The sequence below is a fragment of the Argiope bruennichi genome, chromosome 8 (genome assembly GCF_947563725.1).
Source record: "Argiope bruennichi chromosome 8, qqArgBrue1.1, whole genome shotgun sequence".
Classification (NCBI taxonomy): Eukaryota; Metazoa; Arthropoda; class Arachnida; order Araneae; family Araneidae; genus Argiope; species Argiope bruennichi.
This window is the reverse complement of record NC_079158.1, coordinates 126,880,731-126,899,954: the sequence shown is the minus strand read 5'-3', so window position 1 is coordinate 126,899,954 and position 19,224 is coordinate 126,880,731. Positions and strand designations below refer to the sequence as shown.

General features: G+C 29.2%; 1 protein-coding gene across 1 annotated transcript; it reads left to right on the top strand.

Moving 5' to 3' along the window:
- Nucleotides 1-1,429: 1,429 nt before the first annotated feature.
- Nucleotides 1,430-18,583, top strand: LOC129980768 (gonadotropin-releasing hormone receptor-like). Its single transcript, XM_056091152.1, has 3 exons — nucleotides 1,430-1,441; nucleotides 6,814-6,997; nucleotides 18,189-18,583. The coding sequence occupies exons 1-3, from the start codon at nucleotides 1,430-1,432 to the stop codon at nucleotides 18,581-18,583; spliced, it is 591 nt and encodes a 196-aa protein (XP_055947127.1).
- Nucleotides 18,584-19,224: the final 641 nt, after the last annotated feature.

Sequence of the window (19,224 nt, the reverse complement as noted above, 5' to 3'; positions counted from 1 at the left end):
ATGAATCTAAATCATTTTTCTTAGTTATTCAGTTCATTTTTCCAGTTCCACCCATTACTCAATTTATGCTCACACGCATTGGACGGTATCAAAGGCATTTTCTGCGCAAAAGGTTGCTATAATTTAGAGAAATGTTTAGCAATAATATTAACCCTTTATATTTGGATGTCTCCTTTCAGGTACGATTCAAGATGGCACATCGTTTTGAAGTTTTATTTATCTATTTATTACTTTTTATTGTTAAAAATATCCACAGAGTGGTAGCAGATATAGATTAATTTTTCGGTAAAATTTAATTAAAAACTATTCTGTTTATCTATTTCCCACAGTAATAAGCAAGTCCTTTTATTAAGTGAATAATCATGCATCGGATTACTTTTCCGAGTGCAAAGGGTTAAGACAAAAAGTTCAAGCCTAAAACTTTGTCATAATGTGATGTTTCTGACTATAGAATCACATTTCCTTGAGGTTTTTTTTTTTTTTTTTTTTTTTTTTGTCGAAAAGAAAATTCTTGTTCTGGCAAAATTAATATCTTGCAACCTTAATATCTTGTATTAAAGACAATACAACCTCGTAAGACACTCTTTAACGCTTTATGGTGAGTTTACGTTTTTTTGACAGTTATAACGCTTACACCCCAAATGATGCTTATTTGCATCGATCATATTCAAAAGAATTTTTTGATTGATACAAATCCGCATTCCGAATTTAATACAAATTTTTAAAGTTGATGATGAAACTCCAGTGCCTAGAAAATGTAAATTTTCCTATAATAAATCCAATCAGATTAATTTCTTCTATTGTTTCAAGGTTGTTGGTTTGATTTTTTTTTAACTGGAACTTTTAATTAGGTGTAAAGGTTTTCTTCTCTTAAATCAAGACTTTTTCTCAGTTGTTTATTATTTTTCAGAGAAATTGCTTTTTATAAATATCTTTACAATTTCTCGCAAAAAAATTATTATCTATTTACACTGGAAATCAAGAGCGTTCTCTATTAGTGTTAAATGTTTCAATTAATAAAAGAAGAAAGATTTTTAAAAAAATATCAAAAAGAAAAAAAGACTATCTCAAATCGCATTGCTTTCTGCATCTTATTTACTTAATTTTTCTTTTTATAAATGTATAATAATTTCTTCCGGCAGAAAATCCTCTTTTTAATATTCTTATTTATATGCTTAAAGGTAAAAGAAAATCCCTTATTAGTTTTCATTTTTCTTAATTATTAAAATACTAGATTTTTACTAAATAATGATTATAATGTATTTGTAATGCTATCGCAACTAATGAATGTTTTACATAATTTTCGTTTAAATGAAATACAGTTTTCATATGACTTATGAACTCAAAACTTTGAAACAATATATATATATATTTATATATTTCTTATTAACAATTAATAAATCAAAATATGCTGCAGTTTATTCAAAAGATGTACTTCGAAGTAAGTACCGCAATTTTAACAATTTTTGCATTCAATCCTTTCATTTGCATATTTTAAATAATATAAAAATTCAGGAAAACGTAAGATAATTAGTTTTTAAATTGGGTTCAATATAAATAAGTTATTTCTCAGCGTTCATTTCAAAGTAATAAATTATTTCAATACAACTTGAAATTTAATTCGGAGTTGAACGAAGTTCGAATGGCATTGAAAGGAAAGCATAAAAATTTCAATTTAAATAACTGAGAAAACTCAATATCTCTCAAAATAAATAAACCAATTTAAGGCTTTAATTTGAACTATATTATTTTCAAAATAATCTTTTGACGTAGTCTTGCTAATTAGGAAAAGCGCTTTCAAAATGGAATTCTGAATTAAATAAGAGAATAAAACGGGAATAAATAGAAGTAAGTGTATTTAGCTTTAATTTCTAAGCCTAGTTGCATAAATAAACATGTGAAACAAAACGCCGCTTAAAAGATCAAAAATATTTTAACTGTTTCCTTAATGAAATTTACCTGTTTATTAATAATTGGTTAGTATTTTCAAAATCATTTTTACCACTTCAGTGATTGGAATGAATACAAAGCAGTGGATTGGAAAATCCACTGAACCTTTCTTAAACGCTAAAGAAATCAAAGTGTTCGCTAAAAATGTCAATATTTATTAGATGAAAATACGCGATCTTATTTTCTTATTTGAAAGGATTACAGTAGCTTTTGTTAATTTTGTAACACGACTTTCGAAAGTTTATCGCCGGTAATAATGGAATTCTTTTTTATGACTCGCGAAATTTGCCTTTGAAGATAATTTCGTAAATATTAGCTTACCGACAAAAATATGATTGAAAATTAGCGAAGTCAGTCGTTTAGATACAATATCTTTAAAGTTTAAAATGTCGAATATTTTATTCACAAAAGAACAACTGTAAAATATATAATTAAAGTCTTCATGTTTGGTGATGTTCACTTTTTTATTTCTTTTAAGTAAATTTTTTTTATTTTATTCAATCTAACTTGTGAAATTTTATTTTACATTTCTTTTATCCATTTCTCTGCTCTAAAAATTTCGGCGTGACATTTTAAAGAATTAAAAATAAAAGAAAAATCATTATAGTTATATACCCTAAAACGTCAAAACAAATGAGTTCATGGGAACTACTATCTATAAGTTACGACTTAATTTTCAAAAAAAGTGTTTGGTAACATATTATTTTCAGATATGTTTATATATATATATATTGGTTATTAAAATAAAATATGCAAGATTTGAAAATAAGTCAGATCTATTTCTTAATTTAAAAGGATTTACAAATTTCATTTTCTTCGCAATTAGATAGCACATTCTATTTTGAGAATTAGTTTTAACTCCATGCAAGAACTAAAATTAATTTTTAAATACATCGTGGTTAATTTAATTTGTCACATCCTTTTTTTTTTTGCTACTAATAATTTATTGATGGTCTTCAAAAATAATGTAATTGTACACGTGTATCAAGCTTCAGTATGTTATGGCAAAACTAATAGACAAAGTATATTTTTGTTCATTTTTTTTTTAACTCAGAAGCTATAAAAACTTTTTTCCTTCATTTGCTGGTTTTAGAATAATATAATTTTATAGAGAGCAAACAAAGAATATTTGTAGAGCTACACAAATACTTCCTCACAAGCCGAAACAGAAAATACAAGTTATTATGTGTGGCAACGAAACAGTGCCCCAAAATACAAGTTATTATGTGTGGCAACGAAACAGTGCCCCCCTCCCTCAAAAAAAACTATTTTATATTTTCATGGATCTGCATTTTTGGAAAAACTCTGTTTTCGTTATTGAGCTTTTAGGAAACTTGAAATTCAAATTGCCATAGTTGAATTTCAAAGATTAATTTATAGAGTTTGAAAAATGTGAAATTAAATCATTTTAAGAATGTTAAACTATTTGAAATGAAAACATCTTCACTTAGAATTTATTTTAACTTCTCAAATTTCTTTATGAAAAATCAACATTTAAATAATGAAATTCTTGATAAAACATTTTCTTCGTTATTTTTTAGATATCTATTGACTATCTAATCAGCATATATCTATTTTTTACTTACAAAATTTTGCATCAGTTCGTATTTTATATAAGCAAGCTTAGAATAACTGCTTTTCAAAAGAAATAGATAATAGATATATTTTCAAATCTTAATAATATTTGAAATATTTATAACATAGTTTTCACATTAATTTAAACTCTAATTCTTGAGATATTTCCTTGAATATTTCTTATATATTTGAAAAATGTTTATTTGCTTTATTGCTATTAATATTGCTATTGCTTTAAACAAAAAATAAAAATACCAATTTATGAAATGTGCCCAGGCGGTAGATCCTGTACTTAAGAGAATTCTTAACGAAAACAATTAACTGGAATTTCAGATCTTCTCAGACATCTGAAATAAAGGTGTCAAACAAATGTTTGAGTTTTGAAAGTACACCTAAAAATGCTTTTATTCTCTGCTATCTACAGATATGAATTACAGAATAACTATTTTCTGAATATGAATGTTGTGTATGAGGTTGTTGTGCTGAATATGAATTGCATTAAAATGTCAAGAAATAGATTATGAATATAACGGCGTTTATTCATTTCGGAAAATTAGAAAAGTTCGAGAATAAAATAATTTTATATTAAACAATACGAGTCTTTTCGGTTTCAAATTTACCATTTGTTTGTAGAATATTATGGAAAATTTTATTTATTAATAATTGCAATACACTAAGAATAATTATCTGCTTTTATATTTATTACTCTTTATTTTTTTTATAAAGTGTGTAACTTTTAGATAAAATAATGAATAACTACAATGAAAAATATTTTTTTTTGCAACATAAACGCTTCTTCCATCAGAAACTGCGGAGATATTTAATTTCTTAACTAGAAAAAGAAAGTATTGTAATCTTCAAGCAAAAAAATTAAAATTTTAAAAAATTTGCATATTTTGTTTACTGTTCAAACTCTTAAAAAAATCCTTTTTTAATTATGTGTATCCGTCTCTGAATATTGTCACTTAAAAATGCAACAAAACAGACAAATTAAGTTTTTCATAATATCTTTAAACCCAAATTCTAGATTTCTATTAAGTTTTGATTGAAATTCACTGAAAGAAATTCTTGTAATTGCGACAACTAAAAAATGCAGCAAGTTAGATAAATTAAATTCGCCAATTTATTTTACTATATTTCTAGAACCATAAAGAATTTTGGCCAAATTCCTCAATGGATGGAATTTCTGTCTATTTGTTTACATGTGAACTCGATAGCTCATAAAAGCAAAAAGCTATAAAATTCTAGATAACTGTTTAATTTTGAACAATTTTCGTCAATCGATAGATTGTCCGTGGGAGAGTGAACACGATATTGCCAAAACACTAGTAGCAAGATAAAGAAATTTTGAAATGCAGTCTTATCAATATATCCGGAAATTCTAAAACTAGTACGTCGATAGATAGATATCAGTAATTATATTCTGTGAAGCTCTTTATTATGAAAGTAAACTCAATACACATCGCATTGCGTAAGCACAAAAGAAGAAGAAAACCCATTCGCTTGTAAACAGAAGTGCGGAGAGATTAAGTCCTTGAAAATTTTCTTTTTTTCAGAATTCTGGATGATGAAGTGATGAGAAATCAATGCTTCAAACATTCACTTTCCGAGTCTAGCTATTTTTTTATAATTAATTTCTCATATTGAAAATACTGAACAGAAAGGAAGCAACATTAGCAAGTAACCATCGTATAATGTTACTACTTATTTGAAAAAAAGAGTCAAATAATTCATAGAAATTAATAAGGGAAAGAAATTTTGGAATTAAATTATTTTTATTAAACAAAGCAAACATAATTTATGTGACAAAACTTTTGTTATATTTAAGTTAAATATTGGTGCGAACTTATTAAAAAGCTTTTCTTTAATCTTACGAATTTCCGGTCTTATCAATAGACGGTATGTATAAAATGAGGGTAACAGAACTGTATGAGTAGATGAAGTATGAAATATAAATATTCCCTTCAATCTAATTAGTTTATTATAGTCTAGCTATTACGCGACGAGCTGCTGCCGTAGAAGAAATAATTTTGGAAATATCGTGCAAGTGCAAGCAATAAGCTGGTAAAGTTTTTATCACAACCGGAAGAACGGCACGACAGCGTATAAAATACGAAAAAGCAATAATTTATTTTTATATATTAAGTTATTTTAACCTCGATAGCAAATAGAAATACAATATCATATGAATGTCTATGCAAAGAAAATTCATTCGAAATAGTTCTAAATATTATGAATTAAAAATAAAAAATTAATTAGATAATGTTAACAATCTTAAATGTTGTTTAAACACATCGTTTTGAATCAAATATTCTATAGATAAAATATTCTTAAACCGTATACAATTTTGCATTTGGCCTAACTGAATAAGAAATAAAGTATATTACTTGTAATAGCCGAATTAAGTTGGGCTTGAAAAATAGAAACAGTTTTAAGAGATAAATTAATGTTTAAAATGCTCGACCTTACATGAAATTAAACAGACAAAAACCAAAGCTATAATGCAGAACCTTGCCGATTTCGTATTTAAATATACCAAACACATTTAAACGTGCATTTTATTCAGTTTTCCACAAAAAGATTATGCAACATCACTTGCTAATTTTATTTCGGCCAGAGTACATAATATGTATATTTCGAAAGTCAAAAATTTCATAAATTCGTATTAAGAAAATTTAAAGAACAAAGTAACAAAGTAGTAAACGACAGAATTTAAAAAGTAATAAAAGGCATCCCCTTAAAAAAAGTCTAATTTTTTCCCTTTTCTTGTATATGAAGTACAAGCAGTTACTGTGGTCGTTAAAATTTCGATCTTCAAGATATAGATTAATTTTTTTTCGTTTTAATTTTCTTTAAACCATAAATTTAATTTTTGAGTTTGCTTCTGTGCATTGTTTGTGTAATGTTTGTCTTCAAATAATCGATATTTCAATAACATACCGCTCAAATGCAATTTATTTTTCCTTATACATGCTATACTTACCACAAAATTATGAATCCATATCAAATGTTGAATCTAATTTGCCTCATTTGAGTTATGTTCTTTTAAAAGCAGTTAATTAAATAATATTCACTTTCGTCAGTAAGGTGAATAATAAAAAGTTTTTACTGTAAAAATGCATTTTGCATTGGGAAATACAGCACATTCAGCTGCAGCACTAAGCCCAGAGATATTACCGGAATAGCTGTATACGAGTAACACTAGTGAATTGTCTCATTTCTAAATCGTCCCACTTTCATCTTGCTTTGAAGTACTTTGTTAATATTCGAATTGTCTTTCTCTTTCAGGCGGTGATCTTCAGCGTTCTGAGAGGACCCTTCATCGAAGACTTTTACCAATGCGTCACCTTCGGTTTCTACACAGCACCTTGGCAGGAACAGCTCTACACCACTCTCAGCCTCATCCTCATGTTCCTTCTGCCTCTGCTCACTCTCATCGTGACCTATGTCACCACTTTCATCACTATAGCCAGTAAGTACATTCTCTTAATTGAATAAAATTCCGGGAAATCGCCTCCATAGGATATAATTCCGGGTTTAGTTTAGTTATATTAACGTCCCGTATTAAAGCAGTATTAGAGCTCTTTTGGGACTGACATCGCAATTTTGAATCATAGTCAGATGTCAAGGACGATACTTGAGATGGCACCTCTCTCTTCAAGCTTCCACACAGCACCAACGGGAAGGCGTTTGGTCCCGACGGATTTAACATGCACTAGAACCACTTACATTATGTTTCTTCGGTTGAATCGGGTTCTCGAACCTGAAACCCTCCGGTTCCGAAATCGAAACCTTACTACCAGGCCACCTCGGTCCTGGCAGATTACGGGATATCGCCTATCGATTTTTTGAGTTATATTATAATAATAAAGCAAATTAGAAATAAGCATTAAGTTTAAATGCAATAATGAATTATGGTCTGCCCTGATAGGTTTAATTATCCTCATAAAAGTTATTGGAGTATTTACTCTCAACAGGTATGTTTTTTGCTTTTACTTTTTATTGATTTTTTTGGCTTTGTGATTTATTGGTCTTATTGTAGTTCGGTTTGATACATTTTGCTATGGCCTTGTGTGGCTCAATCCTCGTTCTTAGCTTGCAGTTTGCAAGAATAAAACTCCGGTATACAAACACGAAATATTTATTAATAAAACATCATAATAACTTCCACACGATCAGAGTGCTGACGTTCGAACAGCTGTTGTTACAAGTGAGTGAGAACAAATTAAAAGTTGACGCTATATTATTTATACCGTGAAGATGAGGTCAGTTTTAGTTCACTTCACAAAAATACTGAGCAATATAGTAGCGCTGCCACACCTTGCTTAGATTTGACTTTTGACATAATATTTTAGTTATTATTGTATAATTTATTGTCTGTGATTTATTGTAATTAATTCTTATCTTCAAAAATCTCAATTTCTTGGGTTTAGTTTAGTTATATTAACGTCCCGTTTTAAAGCAACACTAGGGCTATTTTTTCAATTTCTTGGGATTTTCGGGTCACGGGGGAACATTACTTGGACGAAACCAAACCTCTCACAGAAAAAACCCTGGTTTGAATACCTGCTTGAGGGTGACCTTTGAAAAATTCTTCAGGCCGGATTCATCATTTCATTCTTTTTTACTCCATTTAATTCATTATTGCATTTAAACAATGTAACAGCATCTTTTATTAGTTTTGTCACAGGAAATATTTACTTTTAATTTATTTTCATAACGGTTTTTTTTGTTGATAGTTTCTATTATAATAACCTAATATTGAATTAAAAAATTTTTTTTGCTATTTAGTCAAATAATGTATGCTTATTTTATTTAATTAATTACTATATACTAAGTTATATTTCCGTATATTTGTATTTTTCTATACATTTTATTTTTATCTTTTTGTTGCTAATTTACCATTTAGAAGCAATCTTTTTTGTTTGTAACCTCCGATCCTTAATATTACACTTTCGTTAGTTGTAAGGTTGATCAGTGTGAATAAATGAAAGCATACTACGTATTGCAAGCTTAAAATTTTACATTTTTCAACTATCTTATAACTATAAATTTCGTATTCTGTTAGAACAGATATAAAATGCCACCCTTTCAATGAAATGATATTGTTTCACACTTTTTGTGAAACAAAATGTTCATATCTAAAATAGTTTATTTTTACAATTTTCAAACCATCTTTTTTTAAAAGTGGTTTACACTTATTTAGAAACATGAACAAATCATTTTAATATATAAAGAATATTAACAGCATGACAGTACTTTTAGCTTAATTTCTCATATAAGTACAAAATATGACAAGGTTTATGTTAAATTTCGTAATATAGTAAAGAGAATATAATACGTATTTCAATTCCATCTTTTGAAAAATTATGTTAACATTTCTACGCACGAGATGGCCATAAGTTTGAACCATACGCTCAATATCTTCAATGATTTCTGCTTTCTTTTTCTTTTAGAACGAATTTCAAGTGTGTGTGTGTGCGTTTTCATAATTCGTTTGTGATCATTACACCTTTACAAAAGTTTTTCAAAGCTCCGAAACCTCCACGAGATTTTTCTGTACATTCCAATAAAAAAAATTCAGTTAGCGGAATTCTTTAAAATTGTATAACAACTTCCGTGAAACTAATAAAACATTCATTGGGTTTTTTTCCTTAATAATTGTTTCACTGTATACGAGTCATTTGTATAGATGCTGAAGTTTTATCATAAAACGACTTTTGGCGAAAGTTTTTGCAATTCATCTTTTTTATTTTATTCCTAAATGACCTTCGTATTTCTTCATTCAGAAACTTGCCAGATTTTAGCGTATAGTTATGTACATATAGCCCTAAATAGGTTTATCTCAGTTATGTATATCCTGTATAGATAAACTAAAAGATATGCTTTTGGAAATTTTTTTTATTTCTAAGTGCTTTATTTTTGTTTTGTATTTTTCACTAATAATGCATACAAATAAAGGTTACTTTGAATTTTTTTATATACTTTGAAAATTGCACATATTTACATATGCAAAAAATATTCAAAGGAAGCATTTGCAAACATTTTACACGTTACTTTACCGCATAGAACTGGAAATTCTGGTGAAATATATTCACCAAAACTTTAGCTTACGAGTCCAGTTTCAAACTTTTATTTTAAAGAGATATTAGAGAAAAAAAAATCCAACTATTATTCCAGATACTTAGGGTTGAATGACGATTTCGATTTCAGCTCAAAACTTCTCTTATAAAAAAAGATTTGGCGAGCTTTTTTCTTCGCAATGGTATTGGATATGGACGAAAACGCCGTTCTGTCGGAAAGCACAGCTTGAAATTTATTCTTCGGAACATCTTCTATAGTATGAAAAGTTTTTGAAATCGCTGGTGCATCGGTTATATCCTTCAAAATAAAAAAAAGAATAGATAATGTCGACCAAATAGTATACGGTATCCATTTTGGCATGAAATGCTGTCTGAAAATGGCATTCATAAAGATAGTTCGCACCAAAGAATATTGTGTTTCTCCAAATCTTAGAGAGGATTTTTTTTCTTGTAAACTATTTCAAACATCTAACTGTTCATAGAAGTAAACATAAATTTTTACTTGTAAGATCAAGAGTTTAGAAATATATCATTAATACTAAAAAGACTAATTTTCTTCTTAAAACATAATAAACACAAATATTTGAAATCATAATTTTAGATTAACGATTCATAACCAGCAGATGCATTATTTGAGTGCATGTATGTACATATTTGTTTATGAAAGATTTAACAAAAGGGCTATTAGTTAAGCAAGTTACAAGCCAAATAATTGTAACAAGCAAGTAATAAAAAACAAGTAAAATAATTGGGACAATTTTAATAGTAAAATAGGCATTATGAGAAGTTCAAAAATTTACTATTGTAACGTTAAAGGCTCTGAAAAAAATTATCTATTTTAGTTCAATTGGAAAAAATTTTTTTTTTAAAGTAATGCCTCAATTTGGTTTATTTCTACATCTTTACTTTTCATATAACACCTGAAAACGGATTCTATTGGAATAACAGGGCTTTAGTTTATGAGTGGTGAAATATTATTTTAAAAAAGAATTTTGAGGGACAGCTTTAGCAATCATATACGTGGTAATGATTGCAGAATTTATAAGAAACTTTATTATTTAAAGTAATATGAAAGGACAAATATTTCTGAATTACGAATTTTGTAAATCATATTTAAAAACTATTTTCTAACGATTTTTATAATATAACTTTAGCAAAGAATTTCAAGTTTGATAAAATATCTGAAATTTCTAGAAGACTGAACTCTTCAAAACTTCTTCGACTATCTTCACTCTTATTTTCTCTTTCTTTTTTTTTTCTCCCTGCTCATTCGTTTTGGATTCAGAGGTCCGAATGCTTTGAGTGTAATACATCATTTCTCTTCCATATCGGCAAGTAATTGTAACTTTGTTTCTTTAAAAGGAATTAAATTTTAAAAAAATATTTCGAATTCTAGGCATAATTAAAGACTTATATTCATGTTTGAAATATTGATTCACAGCGAAGGTGGATAAAGTTGTGCTTATGACGGCATAAGGAAGTGGGAAATGCATGTGTGACTCATTAATCATGAGCATATTTCATTTACATTTTTTTATATCATGATAAAAAAAAGCTTTACATGATCAAAAAAACTTTGAATATTGATGATTTTATTGATGAAATTATTTAATAAGTTTCTAACTGTAAATTAACATAATTAGTACCTCGAAATGATATTTTTCGGTCATCACTAAAGTTAAAAGACGAAATTGTGTCCACAATAAAGCATCATAATTTAAACGTAATGCAATCGGTCGTTTAAATTATTTCTTAATTTTCTGAGCAATTATAAGCTGCCACAAATCTATCTGAAGTGGAAAAAATAATAAATTTAATTTAATGGATTTAGATAATGAAAACAATTTTTGATACAAGATTTTATAAAAGTAGAATTATAATTTTAATTTCTCTCTTAGCTTTAACCAGCTGTGTAGCAAGTTCATTAGGAATATTGGTTGAATTTACCTTCATTTAAATCTTTTGTACATAATTTAATATTCATGATTCTCTTAGGAAAACACTTTCAGCTCCTGTTCTGTTCCTTGTGTACATGAAACATCCAAACAGAACCAAGTCACATGACATTATAGCGTTTTAAATAGTAATGGTCCGATTTATCTAGTTTCTAATGTTCACGTACTATCACATCACCTTTTATTCTTCTCCTAATCAATGCAAATTTTTAAACATTATTTTTCTTTCTTAGCTTTCACTAATTATTAAATGTAAAAATATCACGTGATTAAATGCTTGATGAAAGATTTAAATTGGCTAAACTTTCTGTGCAGCAATTTAATTTATTGTTGAAAATAAAATAAAAAAATACACACATATATATATATTAAAAATCGCCTAATTTTTCAATAGAAAAAATATATATTTTTTAATTTTATAATGGTGAAAAAATAAATTTTTGCCACAATATTTTCAGACGTTATTGCTAAAAAACTCCAAAATCTCTCAAAATTTTTAAACTCTAATTAGAAGGTGCACTTTTTCAGCCTCTTAAGTAATGTGTGTGAATTTTGGTAGATCTATGTCAAGAAATCTGGCATTTGAACGCCAACATACACAGACACATTCTCCTTGATTATTAACTAGTCTCCTTTGGCCACCAGCTGATTCACCGAAGATATTGGTTATTTTTATTTTTCGTTAAATAGTTTAAATATAAATTTATATCCATGATAACGTATACTTTCCAGTGATAAAAAATTTATTAATTCATTTGTGTTATATATGACCCTTACTTTTTGACCGTGTGACTTTCTAATGGAGACCGACCTCGTGACATCACGGAGTTCTTAAAAATGTGAATATGTGGTTTCGATTTTAATTCATCCGCCTCGTAAACTACGCAGATATTAAACAAAATCTTTCTTCTCCAGTTTTCACCGATAGAAGAAAATCACACCACTAAATAACTGATGAAATAAAGAAAAGTGTTGAACGTTCTTGCAATTTGTCTATATTGTAATCTATTGTTGAAAATTAGGAAAAAGTATTTTTAAAAAAACTGCCAACATTTAGAAAAAATTCGTACTATAGTATCATTATAAAGATAATTTTTTTTAATTTTTGAAACGGTGTAAAGTTTATTTGTTAGCAATATTATTATTTTAGGTTGTTATGACGGAAAGGAGCCAGAATTCAGCTTAATGTTTAATTAATTAAAATTCTAATTGAAATCTCAAAAAATATCACTCTTTCCACCCTCTTCTCTGTCTATTCCCACTCTCCAAGGAATCTATGTGACAAATTATGTAGCTGTGGATCAATCTATCTTGCCTGTAGAGTGCCAACACAAACACACATAAACATGAATCTTTATTACTTTTAGGGACAGAGACTTATATATTATTTGAAGAATATTAAGGAATATAAAATTCGTTTCTCAAACTCAGTGTTACATGGGGCTAATTCGAAATTTAATTAAATTAAATCAGTTAACTGATAATAAAGTTTCGAAAATAATGCATTGCTCTCAAGAATATATAAATGTACAGAATTATAAAATTCTCGTTCATCAATAATTGAGTTTAAAATGTAAAATTCAATTTTTGAAAGCATAGAACGCATTTAATAATTCAACTAATGCTCGATTTCTATCTTTGAGAGAATAATGTAATAAACAGCAATTTCATAAGCATAATGCACCTGCAGCTGAAATGTAAATATCTTGTATATATTGTACGTAATATTTTGTATGTATGTATGTATTTTTGTATGTATGTATTTTTGTATGTATTTATATAATTTGTATGTATTTATACATGCATGCAGAAGGCAATGAGATAATTTGACTCAACAAATAAAGAGTTTGGAAAACGATCACCTGACAAAATGCAGCGAAGTGTATTAGTAAAAACGAAGTCATTAAAAGCTAAATCCTTGTTGGATGCAAATCCCTCTATTAAAAAAGAGTTTTAATTCATTTTTGGAAATCAAGTTTCAAGAAGTACTAGGGGAGCAAGGCATCATAGCTTAATAATGGACAACCAAAGAAAAATTCTCTTAAAATTTGAAATACACAAATTTGTACGTCAAATTTGAATCACAAATTTGTGTAAAAAAGTTTTAAGTTTAATGTAATAATAATATTGTTTAGAATATTCTCTGTATGACAACATGTAGCCTTTATACTGTTAACGAAAAAGCCATGAAATTCCTTAACAAATTTCGAGATCAATGACAGCTAACAATTTCGATGTAATGGGTGTATGGGTAAACAATTTAACGAACTCAATAAAAAAATAAAATAAAGGCGTTTATTCAACGCAAAGACGCGAATGCACCGATTACAAAATACAGCCGAAACTTATACAAGAACCGCACTTAGAGTACACAGTAGGACACAAGCAGCAAATCGATAGTGAGCAACCGTAACACTACCATGCTGTTAGACCGAACCCAGCAGGAAGAGAGACTTCACACGACTATTCCGGTCCCTAAACGCCTGCTATTCTGTAATGTCTACTGGTTTAAGCTGAACTTGGTTGTCGACTCACTAATGACTACACAATAGAACTGGATACTGAGCACACGATTCTTAATGGTCCGATCACCAAAATTTCGATCGATTCTGGAATCTTCCATTTTGTCGCCAAATCTGTCGCCAACCACGGGTGTCATTTATCCGTTTCATATTCATCAAAGTTGACCACAAAACTGTCTTCTTTAAGATTGAACGACGTACCCTGGAAAGCAGCATTAGAAATTCCTAACAATACCAGAAACGGTAATAGAGTATGAGCCGCCAATAAATCTCATTAGGCCCAGTGATGGATTCTATGTGATACAGAAAAACAATATTTTAGTTATATGATGATATATTTTGATTTTATTATTATTTTTTTTTAATTTTTCAAATGTTATAAAGACAGTGTTGATGACAAAATTATAAACAAATTAAAATTTTGCAGTTTAAACGAAAAATTAAATTTCGGGTTAGTACACTGGATGAGAAATTTTATTTTGTATGGGATTAAGTATTAAATTGTTAAAACAAAACTATAAAAATATTTTTTATAAAAAGATAAAAAATAAAAAAATACTTGGATTTTAAAGTTAAGGAAATGTAATTTGTTTTTTTTTCTTTCCAATTAACCTTCATTCTGACATCTAAATAATTAGACTCTTTCAGGGACACAAAGAATGGTATTCTGAACTTTTAGAATATTAAACTTCCATACGTGCTTTAGATCTGAAAGTAAGAATTTTCACTAGAATTCAAAAGTACATTTTCTGTTTATTTAAAAAGATTTTTCCATCGACAAGATCAAAGGGAATCAGTTGTGAAAGATAATGAGTAAATGTTTATGATACTCTTGAATTATGAACTACTGTTTATTATTTTAGACACAAAGCTATCTTCAAAGAAACGCTATTCAAATTATTTAATTATTCTAAAAATCAAAAGTTATTTGTCAATTAAATAGAGGCGAAGAGAAATAAATTTTGAAAACTGTATTCAAAGTAAATGACACAAGTTGATACACTTGCATATCGCAGATATTAATGAATAAATTGCATTGTAATTCTTTTAAATATTTCATTATAAAATATTCAAAGCACGTCTGCTTCTACTGAAGAAATCACGTTATTGTGAGATATCTGATGATATATTGAACGATTGAAGATAAAATTTGATGATATAAAGATATGATAGTGCTGTTTTGCCGAAATGCGATTTCTTCAATTTTCTTTTCTTTCAAGCTTGTATTTTTAAGGTGTGATAAACGGTTACTTTAATTTGAAGAAATGAACGATTCCTTATTTTAGTTGCAAGAGAAGTATTTTGGGATGTACATCTTAATTTTAATAGTGGTCAAATGATGTGGGTGACACTTCAGCCTGCACGCACTCTCTAAACTTCTGCATCGTATCAATCATAAAAAGTTTGGCTCTACATAGACTTTAACATGTAAACGTTTTGTATGGATAACTAGCCTTAAGAGAAATAAGTCTCGAATCTCCAATTCTTCATATCACAGAAGGATCGTGCCTCGAAATCACTTAATCTAGGTTGCAATCTAAAATCAATTTTATCGCCCACAAAATCCTTCTTTTAGAAAATATTTCAGATATAACATAAACTATAATCTAAAGTTTAGGAATTGTCAGTCTATTGATCGTTATTAAACTAAGAATAAGAAGCGATTACAAATTGTCTATCCTTTTTATTTTGTGAAACATGTGCCTATTCCAAATCTTCCTGACTTCCTTCGATTTATCTCATTTATATTCGCCGGCATGTACTTATAATATAGCGGCATTTCTGCACAGTTATCTTACAGAAGTTAATTCCCCATATCATATCAGAGACTGACTACTCCGACCCGCACGGCACACGGAAAAACTTGAATGATCGGACCATCACGACAGTAACTCTGGCGGGAACTGTGGTTGAATCTTAAAGGCCATCACCGGCCATGGTACAACTCTTCCCTAAGGAAGTACGTCCCATCATAGATGGGAGGTAGCCACCCCCACCCGTTCGTGTACTTGAAAGGGTGGCAAGAACCAACCGCCATACCGGAAGCTTCTCATCTTCAATGACGAGGTGCCCCTCCCCGAGGGAAAGTTGATTCCCCATATGTCAAACTTCTGAAGTTATTAAATGTAGAATTTTAGAGATATATATGAGAAGATGAATAAAAAAGCAGGATCTAGGAAAAAAATAGCACTATTGTACTGCCCTATCCTATTTTCATAATTAAATTTCATCTATATCATCGGTGTTAAACAGCTTAAGAAATTAATTAAACCACTCAGGAAATATGTTGAGAAATATTTTTAAAAAGAAATGAATGTAATACTCATTTTCGTTTTCCAACAAGCCAGCGAAAATGTAAGAACTTCTGAAGATAATAAAAAAAGGAACGATTGAATAAACGGACAATCACGATGAAACCATTGGTGTACAATCACTGTTGGGAATATCAGATGAATATTTTTAAGTTGTTTTATAAACAAATTCATTAATGTATGATGTGTCGATTGCTTTCAATGAATGGTTTTTAAAAACAACTGACACGTTCATCATTGCAATTGGCAACCAGTTTTGGCTGCTTTTAATAACAGACGAATTATAAAGAGAATATCTTGCTTGAATATTATTATTTATAATAGAAGGTAATTTTACGTATAAGATTTTAATCCTGTCATATCATCGACCCTTTTGTTGGAAAGTAAACCAAAAACTGTTAAAGTTTTTCCAGTTAAATAAACATCGCGATTTTATCTAAAACACAAGGAAAAATGTTTAGTAATGTGCATTCAATTGGCAAATGCTACACAATTCATTCATCGGATTTTATTTTAAGTAAGGTAGCTATGCATTCGTTTTCCCCAAAAGACAGGAAAAAGGGAAATTCTTTCGAATTCCAATTGTCAATGATACGATCATGTATTACAAATAGCAATCTCTTCCATGTATTGTAACGGAATTCAGCTTTAATAGCCAAGTTAATATCGAGACCAAATATTTGATAAAAATTCAAAATTAGCTATCAGTCATTTCATTTCTTAAACGCAGAAATATGTATAATTTACATCAAGATAATCTATTGCTAATAAAAAGATGAAACTAAATCTTTTCTATGTAAAATACTCCATCATTTGATTTTAATTTATTCTTATTTAGTTTTTTTTTATCAAGAGTAAACCCTGGCGATCTTTTAACCGTTATTTCTACTGCTTGATGTGGATATATTTTTTCTACACTCCATTATTTTAAGTGGATGGGCAATAATATCAACAGATGTATGGAAAAATTCAATAATTGTAGTCATTGTAGTCTCTATAAGCTAATTACATGGGTACGTCTAAGAAACTAATCTTTGGAAAATCTTGAAACAATGTTTATTTATTATTTTTTTTAGTGTGACGCCTTCAGATAAAGAACTAGTAAATTTAAATAAAAAAATATAGCCTTCCATGTTAGATTCAAATAAAGCAGTTAACATACTCATATAAAATTGTAGCATATTCAGATAAAGTAATGGGATATTCAGATGTGTAGTCTGTTAAAAAACAGTAAAATAAGAAGAATTAGTAAAAAGAAATTTATTTCAAAAAATGCAATATGGAAGTTGATATTTTTTGGAAGTCTTTCTTTGATACAGGTGTTTGTTTATAGTGATATTTATTTTAGGAGAAGAAAATACAATTTCCAAAAAAAATTATCACTTCTTATTTTTTGTGATTATTTACAGCATTAGTATACATTTCTTCACACATACGTTCGGTTTTATGACCGAACGTATGTGTGATTATGATTTTCTTTTTAAAATGTTCTGAATAGAGACTTTTTAATGCCCCTTATATTTATTTATTTACATGATTAATTATAGCATCAACATTATAAGGCAACATTATATAGCATCAACATTATATGCAAGTTAATGATATATTTAGCACGGCTATAAAAATGTCTTTCATCGTCCACAATTTCATAAAGAGTGAGCAAGGCCTAGCATTTATAACGTTCATTTTAAATAATCAAAGCTCTTATTTCTTTAAAATAACAGTTAATTTAAATGTAACCTATTTTTGTTGTGTGAATCTGATCATGATTCTTTTTTCCCCTATTTGCAGATCAAGAGAACATGTTTCAGGAGCGCACATTAAGCTCCCCCACAGCCATAGATGGCGCTCGTCACAAGATTCTCCATAAAGCCAAGATCAAGTCCCTCATGATCACCGTGGTCATCGTGCTCACTTTCGTCGTCTGCTGGACACCTTACTACGTCACCATGATTATCTTCATCTTCTTAGATCCGGATGAGCACCTCAGTCAGAACCTGCAGACATTCGTCTTCTTTTTTGGAAGTTCCACAGCTATGATCAATCCTCTCATCTACGGGGCCTTCCATCTGAGAAGAAGGAAACCAAGATCCCCAGCCAAGTCGACTACCCTCGTCAATAACAGCAGTCCTACACGAATGGAGATCTCACTCACCACTTTCCACAAAGACAGTGGAAATTATTGAGAGATAACAAACAGTGCTGCATCTCACTCACCAGTTTCCACAAAGACAGTGGAAATTATTGAGAGGTAACAAACAGTGCTGCATCTCACTCACCAGTTTCCACAAAGATAAAAAAAATTATTGAAAGGTAACAAACAGAGCAACATCTCACTCACCACTTTCCACAAGCACAGTGGAAATTGTTGAAAGGTAGCAAACATTGCTACATCTCACTCACCAGTTTCCACAAAGATAAAAAAAATTATTGAAAGGTAACAAACAGTACTACATCTCACTCACCACTTTCCAAAAAGACAGTGAAAATTATTGAAAGGTAGCAAACAGTGCTACATGTCACACACCACTTTCCACAAAGATAGAAAAAATTATTGAAAGGTAACAAACAGTGCTACATCTCACTCACCACTTTCGACAAAGACAGTGGAAATTATTGAAAGGTAGCAAACAGTGCTACATCTAACTCACCACTTTCCACAAAGACAGTGGAAATTATTGAAAGGTAGCAAACAGTGCTACATCTCACTCACTACTTTTCACAAAGACAGTGGAAATTATTGAGAGGTGGCAAACAGAGCTACATCTTCTTAATAGATATTTCGAGAATTTTCCATCTCAAGCCATATAACTGAAAGGAAGGAAGT

Coding starts and splice junctions, on each gene's coding strand:
- LOC129980768 (XM_056091152.1), top strand. Junction 6,998..18,188: donor CACTTTCATCACTATAGCCA/GTAAGTACATTC, acceptor CCCTATTTGCAG/ATCAAGAGAACATGTTTCAG.